This window comes from Marmota marmota, unplaced genomic scaffold (genome assembly GCF_001458135.2).
Source record: "Marmota marmota marmota unplaced genomic scaffold, marMar, whole genome shotgun sequence".
Classification (NCBI taxonomy): domain Eukaryota; kingdom Metazoa; phylum Chordata; class Mammalia; order Rodentia; family Sciuridae; genus Marmota; species Marmota marmota.
Window position 1 is genome coordinate 38,109,661 of NW_025999853.1, and position 8,958 is coordinate 38,118,618.

The window sequence follows — 8,958 nt, forward strand, 5'->3', positions numbered from 1 at the left end:
AAAAATCAGTGATTCCCTATCTTAAATAAGGCTCATGGAACAACTTTCCTATCTCCACTTCCACAATGCTTTGCCTCCTGTTCCATGTTAGAACATAAGAGGTCACTTATAAAGCAATAGGACTTTACCACTGAAACCTACAGAAACACATTTATCCAACCAAGTGCTACCTTCAAAGATAATCATGTCAGGAGGCTCAACACACTCTTAGCATATGAACAAACACTACCTGAATTCAGAAAGAACTGTGCTCTGGATCTGCCTAGGAAGAAAAGATTCTGAGCCACATTAAGGTTATCACCTTGTGGTTACCCTTATTTTGCATGAGTGAAAGTTTCTTTCTGCTTGACCTTTAATGGTTACTAGTTTTGGCTGTGAATGAGTGTTTGAGAAGCCTGTTCAAAAATAAAAAAAATAAACACATTGTTCAGACAAGGCCTACCTTTGAGTGTTAAATAATAAAGAGTGAGACAGATTTGGGGGACCCAAAGAAAATGAAAATGGTTCAAAGAGATAGTCTCTGGTCCCCTTTGTATCCTTTCTCACTCACTTGAGAATACCCAGCTGTGGGCTGGGGATGTGGCCCAGTGGTAGGGCACTTGCCTAGCACTGTGAGAGGCCCTGAGTTTAGTCCCCAGTACTGGAAAAAACAAAACAGAACATCCATTATTATCTGTCTTGGTTTAAGCCTTCTGCTGATGAGGTTAATTTTTCTTTTCAAGTGTTTGAACAATTATGGACTTACATGTTTTGAGGATAGAATAAGCAAATATTTGCTTGCCACCAAGAGCCAAACTGATAGCCATGATACCCTGCCTGATATATTGTGACTACTTCAAAGGGAAGAAGTGTTTACACCCCTATGCCCCAGGTCTTTTTATTTTTTATGTCAGGGAACACTCTTCGACTGAGCTACATCCACACTCCTTTAGCTGGGACGGGAGTTAAAACATCAAATTAAAATACTTTAAGCAGATTGTTTTATTTTATTTTTTTATTTAAAAAAATTTTTTTTAGTTATACATGGACATGATATCTTCATTTTGTTTATTTTATTATAATGTGGTGCTGAGGATTGAACCCAGTACCTCACATGAACAAGGCAAGCACTCTGTATAACATTCAATTAATACTGTTATTATTTCAATTAAAATAATGAGCAAGCTATTTAAAAATAAAAGAGCAAGTAGGCATGATGGGGCAGAGAATTTTTCCCCAGAAGTTCTGTATATTCTGCATGTTTTACTTGATGAAATATGAGTCTCTTGTCTTTTCAGAAAAGATGTCTTTAGATCCCAGACAATTTTATCCTATTCCAATCAATAATAATTTATTAATCATTCACAATTCAGAATTTTGTCTTTATTTTTTCCTACAATTGAGAAAAAATAATTAATTATGGTGAATGTTGGGGACTTCAGGACTGGGAAATAGGAGATGAGGAAGGATCTCACAGACTTTGACTATTCCCCAAAACTAAGTCATCTTTAAAGCAAATCTTTGCCACAATTTATGATATTGTTAGAATGTTCAATGGGATAGCACCATCTCACATTTCTTGCACATCCCATGAAAATATCACCCAAAGAAGATTTAAAAGGCACAAGTCAACAAGGGCCATGAAAGGCAGAATCGATGACGATGAGAAATGTAGTACAATTTTATAATCCAGAGGGTGAAGGGCAATTTAGGATAATGGGTCTAGCTGACACGTGAGTGCCTGTAGAAGGGGACTTCAATACAAAGCAAGGTGACTGTTTTCCTAGAACTGGGAAAAGACTGAGGCAACTCTGAGGCAGGAGTGAATGGCAGGGCTATGAACAGGAAGACTGGTTGTCAGTCCATGTGGAGCAGTTCAACTCTCAGTGTTCTCCCTCAGGCCAGGACCAGAGCTGGCTCTTTCTTCTCAGCCTGAGGGGAAGAAGGATGGGAAGATCAGGGAGAAAGTAAGACCGTGTGTGTGTGTGTGTGTGTGTGTGTGTGTGTGTGTTTGTGTGTGTGTTTCTCTCTCTCTCTCTCTCTTTTATTGTGGTACTAGGGATCAAACCCAGGGTCTCCTGCCTGCTAGCCAAGCTGCTTTACCACTGAGGTATTGTGCCCACCAGCCCAATTCAATGCTTTTAACAAGTGGAAAAACTATCCTTTTTGAAGTTGTAATTTGTTGAGGAGATATTAATACAATGGTTGTCCCTTATTCCTGAGGGATATATTCCAAAACCCCAGGTGGCTACCTGAAACCACAGGCAGTACAGAACCCTGTACGTACTATGTTTTTTATTTTATTGGCTATTGATGACAAAGCTTAATTTATAAATTATAAATATATGAATTAGACACAGTAGACTAACAATAACTAAAAATTAAATTGAACAATTACTGTATTAAGTAAAATAAGGAGCTTGAACATAAGCACTTGGATACTCTCACAGCTAATCTGGTAGCCGAGTTGGCTACTAAATGAGTAATGATCAGGAGGCAATAAAGGATGGTGCAACAAAGAAAGACTTATGTTCCATACAGGGCAGAGCAGGTCAGTGGGAGATTTCATCACACACTTCCCTATGGCATGCAATTCAAAATGTATCACTTGTTTCATTCTGGAACTTTCACTTAATATTTCTGGGTCACAGTTGACCATGATAACTGAAACAATGGAGAATAAAATCGTGGACAAGAGGGGACACCATAAATGAATAAGTAAAATTTTTTGCATATCAAATTGTTATAGGCTTGAGCTCTGGGACATTCACACATTCAGTAATGGAATAGCAGAGGGCCTGTGGCTCAATGGTAGAGCCCTTGATTAGCACGTGGGAAACATAGAATTTGATCCTCAGCACCACATAAAAATAAATAAATTAATTAAAGGTATTGTGTCCCTCTACAACTAAAAATATTTTAAAAAGGAATGAAATAGCAGAGAGAGAATGGGAAAGAGGAACTGAGAAGGAGCAGCCTATGAAGTCGGATGTAAGCAAGAAGGTGAGAGAGAAAAAGCTTCTAGTGATATGAAGTGGTTCACTTAGCTAAATGCTGATGAGAGATCAAGCAGAGAGCAGATGATCACTGGAATTGTACCCAGGTCATGGGAGAAGTCCTAGGGCAGCAGACGTGGCTGAGTGAGACAGAAGCCAGACTGGAAAGAGCTGAAGAGAAATGGGAGGTGGGGATGCGCTTCTCCCCTAGAATCCCACCATGGAGAGAGCAGATGCTGAGGTTGTACTTGGAGGGTGGTGTAGGGTCAGTGGAATGTTGTTTGTACGATGGGAGAATGCTGGGGGGCCCTTTGCACCATGATGGAGGTGATGGAGCAGAGAGGGAGAAGCTCAGCCTAGCTGGGAGTTGTGAGGCATGGGACAGAGGCTGCATGTGGAGATGCTGCCTTTGCCAGGAGCAAAGGCCCTTCATCCCAGAAACAGTGGGAAGGAAGGAAGGATCAGTGAGGGAAAGGTGTGACTGCTGCTTTGTGACAGGGGGAGAACTTTGTAGTGCTTCTTTGAAATGGCTTTTTTTTTTTTTTAATGGTATATATAAGCAAAGATTATCTGCTAAGAGCAGAGGATAGTGGAAGGTTAGGGGGCAGAGAGGGTGTCAGATGTGTGTGTTGGGCTCTCAACAAAGAATGGGAGAAGTGAAATAATCATAGTTGTTTTGGAGAGGGGGACAACACAGGAAGAATCCAGAGAAGTGACTGAGGTGACCATGCTGACTTGAGGCCATATGAGATTCATGGTTATGGATTCAAAGTAAGATTTATTAGCCAGCTTGTGGATTTTCCTCCAGCCATTGCTAGCTTTCAGTGCAGGTGAGGATATAGAAGACATTAAGAGTACCAAGTTCTTTCTTTTCTCTTTTTCTAATATATGTGATTTTTTCCCCCCAGACTCCAAATGGGTCTAAACAAGGACAGACAAAATATGCAATGCAACCATTTAATGATGACATTTGTATTTTTACAGTATGCATAATTTCACTCCTGTGGTTAATTAGTAATGCAAGCTTATCTGTCTCAGATTTAGGTGAAATGCATGAATCTAAGTTAATAAAATTGGGGAACATCAACAGCCCATTTAAATCCCTCCTTAATGGCTTATGATCAGTCAGATGCAGGTAAGTGTTCTTTCAAAGCTTAAAACAGATTGATATATAAATTGTGAGTCTGTTTGTAAAGCTGCATAAATGGAAAATTCTTAAACCAAATGTCACACACTTTGTGCAAACACATTTTTCCTTCGGTCAGTCTTCACTTTAGGCATTGGCTTTCCAATCCTTTAAGAATTTTATATTGCCCAAGAGAGTGGTTAATTTTCCTATTTTTGGAGATAACTGTATAGATGGAAGGCATTGGGTGCTACACAGTTTGGATGTTGCCTAAATTCCAGTGGTTTTTAGATAGCTTTTTTTGTATTGTTGTCTAATATTGGGAAATACTGGTATCATTTAAGATTAAGTCTTGATTATATCTTTAATAAAAAACTGAATGTACTGTAGATTATTTGATAATCAAGGTTGTAGGTAAGTTTTTCACCAGCATTAGCTTTATTAGTAAGCTGAAAATGGGGGGTTACTATTAAGTAAAACACAAATTATGAACGGCATGGCTCTTAGGAGAAAGGCTATATTTTGTTCCTGCTTCTGTAAAAATGCTACTTGTTTGAAGGGGAAACAATGGTAGTGTGACACACTACACTAGTGGCAGTGTGTCCCTTAATGTGGCAAAGTAACAAAATGAGCTGAAGAAGAAGGAAAATTTTGCAGTTACACTCCACAGCCCTGAATGTACTGAGAGAGGTTTCGATTTTGACAATGATTTCTCCATGCCACCCTGCAGAGAAAAGGGAAACACAAACAAAGGTTAAAACATATCTGCATTGTAGTGTACATACTCAATTCCTTTTATGGGAGCAAAAAATCCTATCCATAAATATCATACAGGCTACAACTAGACCCAGGTACTGCTACTGATTAAGTGGAGATGAGTATACAAGATGCTTTGCTCATCCTCAGAGGCCTCCATAGGGCACAGAATGCTGAACACAAATGTTGAATTATGTGCATGGTCCATTTACTTATTCCACAAATTGTTTCAAATATGACAAGGAGGCCGACATGGGGTGCATGACTGTAACTGTAGCAGCTCAGGAGGCTGAGGCAGGAGGACTGCAAGTTCAAAGCCAGCCTTAGCAATTTAGTGAGGTCCTGTCTCCAAATAAAAAATAAAAAAGGACTGGGGCTGTGGATCAGTGGTTAAGTTTCCTGGTTCTATCTCTTATACAAACCTCCCACTTTCCCCCAAAAAAAGATATGACAAGGAACTAGTAGAGTGTGGAGAATATTTAAAACTTTAGAAATCCCTAAAATCTATAGAGGAGTAAATGGACAAGACTGTGAATCAGTTCAAGCTGATTGTCTCTTCTGAAGGAGGTAATACATTGTGTCCCTTAGGCCTCAAAGCGCAACTTTACATTCAGAATAACACTTAGGTCTTTGATTTTTTTCCTCTCACTGCATATATGAACAGTAGAGTAAAACAGTTTCCCCTTTCAAACCTTAAAACATACCATGCTCTAATGCCTTGTGGGTCACGGACAACCCTCTTTGCGCAAGTCACGGTTTGAGAGATGTCATCTTGCAACAGAGCTGGAAGAGAGGTGATGAGGCATGAAAAGGATGTTCTAACAATTTCCTTGGAAGTTTACACTTAGCCAGTTTATTATGTTAGGCAGAGGAAAGCATACCACGCCAAGAATTTATATATCTGTGTTTGTTGGGAAAACTTCCTCTTAATTTGTTTTGTTATTGACGTGAAATAACACAGTGTTTCTCAATTACTAAAGTTGTTGGAGACCTGGAATTATTAATTAATATGGAAGAAAGTCCTCTTTGCATACTGTAAAAAAATACATGCCCTGAAATTTTTTACTCAGCAATTCTACCACTGATGTTATATCCCAAAGAAATAATAAAAAGTCTGGGAATATGTCTCAGTGGCAATATGCACAAAAGTTAAAAAGAATTGAGAGAGAGAGAGAGAGAGAGAGAGAGAGAGAGAAATATATTGAAACCCCTTACATGTATCCATAAAGCCATTTGTAGCAATTCATAAAAGGGAAAAGTGGAAACAGCCTAACAGTGGATTCTCTCTCCCTTTCAAAAAATCACATTGATATGGAAATAATTTATGTGAATAGATGATATTTGTAGAGCAAGGTGTATAATAAAATTTAATTTTTGTAAAAACACAGTTGTATCTAGCTATGTATATGTTTAATATATCTTTACATGTTGAAATACATTCAGAAAGAATATGCACCAAAAATTATCCATGGTTATAAATCTCTGGGTAGTAAGACTGTGCATGCTATTTCATCTTGCTTATATTTTTCTAAATATTATTCAATGACCATAGATTATTATACAATACAAAAGCAATTTTTAAGTAAATCAGCTAAGTCAAAAATAATTTTATAAAATTGATTTTCTCTTGGGAATTTTAACATTTAATATTTTTAAAATAAGTCTGCAATATGTATGCACTATTTTATACACTAAAATTTGTACATGCTATTTCTATTTTCATGAGTTCAGGAGTCTAATACTCTCATACCTTATATATGTAACAAACCTTGAGAGTTCTTTTTCTTATTAAAACACAATGTTTCATCCCAAGTACATAAATACATGAGGTAATATTTTAGGTGTGATAATGATTATTTAGGAATTGTGTATTTTGGAGATTCAAGCTAGAGGATTTAGAAATAAAATATCAACATTTCTAATTCACCTTAAAATCTCTCAGCAAAATGTATAAATAACAAGAAGAATCTATGGAAAGATGTCAATTATTGTTGAAAGTGTACAGTCATCTGGATATTCATTATATGAAAATCTAACTTTTTTCATACATAGGACCTTTCATAATAACGCATAAAACAATCAAAAGGATCACACAATCAAAAGATCCCTAAGCCATTCTCAGTGAATACATGGAATGGCAAAGTTTTAGAAAAGCTTCAATAAGGCCATTAACAATAAATGAGCAGGCACTCCACCACTGAGCTAAATCCCCAGCTCTGTTTGTATTCAGGGAATTTTTGAGGATAACAATCACTTTCTAGAAGTTGAGATGGACTTTTTCTAGCTCCCTGACAAAAACCCTTCAAGGCTATTTGATTTGTTTGAACATCTGTTCTTGTAAATATATGCAGGTAGTTCTTGTGCCACCACTCAAATATTATCTAGTCTTACCATTGCAGGATATACCACAGGCATTAACTGCTCTTGGGGTTTTGCCATCATTACACCAGTAGTGGCTATTGATCTGGAATATCCCATAGTCAGTACTTTGGTCTCCAGGGTTGTAGTTTGTAGCTCTGGTGTTGTAACTACTCTCCCATTTGGCCAGACACACCCCTGAAAAGAAATAGTTTTTTGTAATAAATAGCAACACCAACTGATTTATATACTGTGTATCAAAACCAATTCTATGCAACTAATTGTATTTTTTCTAGAGACTTACTTTGTAAGTACAAGATGTATTTAATTGATAAAATATTAGTAACAGGTTAGGGTTGTTTTGTTGTTTGAGACAGGGTCTCACTGGGTTCCCAGGGTGGTCTCCTGGGCTCAAGTGATCCTTCCACCTCAGCCTTCCAAGTAGCTGGGACTACAGGTCTGAGCCACCATGCCTGCCTGCCTCAATACCTTTGTTATAGAGGGTCCCTAGGAGTATCCTTTTGTAGCTCAAATCAGTTTATAAGACTGTGAAGCAAGATAAGGTACTTTTAAAAATCTTTAAATTGCTATTTTTCCACTGCTTTTGCCTTCCCCTTGTTCTCATCTCTCAGACAACACTGAGCCTAGAACAGAAAATGGAGCTGTTGAGAAGGTTGTACAAATTCATAGCAGATACACAGCTGATGGGAAAATGCTTTATTAGAAACATTTAAGGATTTTTCTGAGAGTGATTTTCTTGTAATACCTAAAGGTGAATTTGGATGTTAAGTTTGAATCTTGAAACCAAGAATTATGGAATAGGAAAGGTATTCTGTGATTTTGTTCAACCACCCATTCATGTACTTACTTGCTCATTCATTTACAAATAGCTGTGGAAGGGGAAATGTTTGAGGTCAATCTGAAAAGTACAGAGATTGGAGAATCTGGAGTATGCTATACAGTAACTTCTCGTCATGGCATGTTTTGAATGTTGTGCAAGAAAATGAAGATTAATCAACTTAAAATGAATAATACCCACATCCCTTCAGCAGGTATCTAATTCTATAGGACCAAAATGATGTTTTCAATCATTGTAAAAACAATGAGGAAGACCCAACTTACAGTTTGTCAGGCTGATTCCATGGTAGCCATCCATTCCAAGTCTTTTTAGAGTTCTGGCCAACTCACACCTTTCATAGACCTTGCCCTGGACTATGACAGAAAGGAGAAGAAGCCCCAGAATCAGAAAAGCCTTCATGTTGATGGGAAAGTCAGACCACCAAGCTTACCTAGGGAAGCTGGCCTCAGTATTTAACATCTTAGAACTTCCTTCTTCTATCCATTGGTCTTCCTTCTTCTCCAAAGGGCTACTATACCTTTGGAGCTGTGTGCAGAGCAGGAACTACTTATTGGTTCACCACCCTTGAATGTTTTTTATTTTTTAATGTTTGAAGAGAGATATTATGATGTTCTGAGAATTAATCTACAAGAAAATAAAGTCATGATGTTGTTTAAAGCTTTGGCTCAGGAAGAATTGGGAAAACAGCACCATTTCCAAGACAGGAAATTCAATTTCACTATGAATTTGAACCATTTTAAAGAAAAGACAATGACTATTTTGTACAACTTAAAATCAGCTGTGTTTCTTTATTTTTTTACTCTATTCTTTTGTCTGTTTTCACTATTTCTATTGATATTTTCCATGCAAAATTATTCTTATATATATATTTTTTTTCAAGTAAA

General features: G+C 37.4%; 1 protein-coding gene across 1 annotated transcript; it reads right to left on the minus strand.

Annotated features, from left to right (window-relative positions):
• Positions 1-4,598: 4,598 nt before the first annotated feature.
• On the minus strand, positions 4,599-8,509 carry LOC107139726 (lysozyme C-like). Its single transcript, XM_048805251.1, has 4 exons — positions 8,338-8,509; positions 7,249-7,413; positions 5,562-5,640; positions 4,599-4,825 (listed from the first exon to the last, which is right to left on the minus strand). Exons 1-4 carry the CDS (start codon positions 8,471-8,473, stop codon positions 4,759-4,761), a joined length of 447 nt encoding a protein of 148 aa, XP_048661208.1. The 5' UTR covers positions 8,474-8,509; the 3' UTR covers positions 4,599-4,758.
• Between the last annotated feature and the right edge of the window lie 449 nt (positions 8,510-8,958).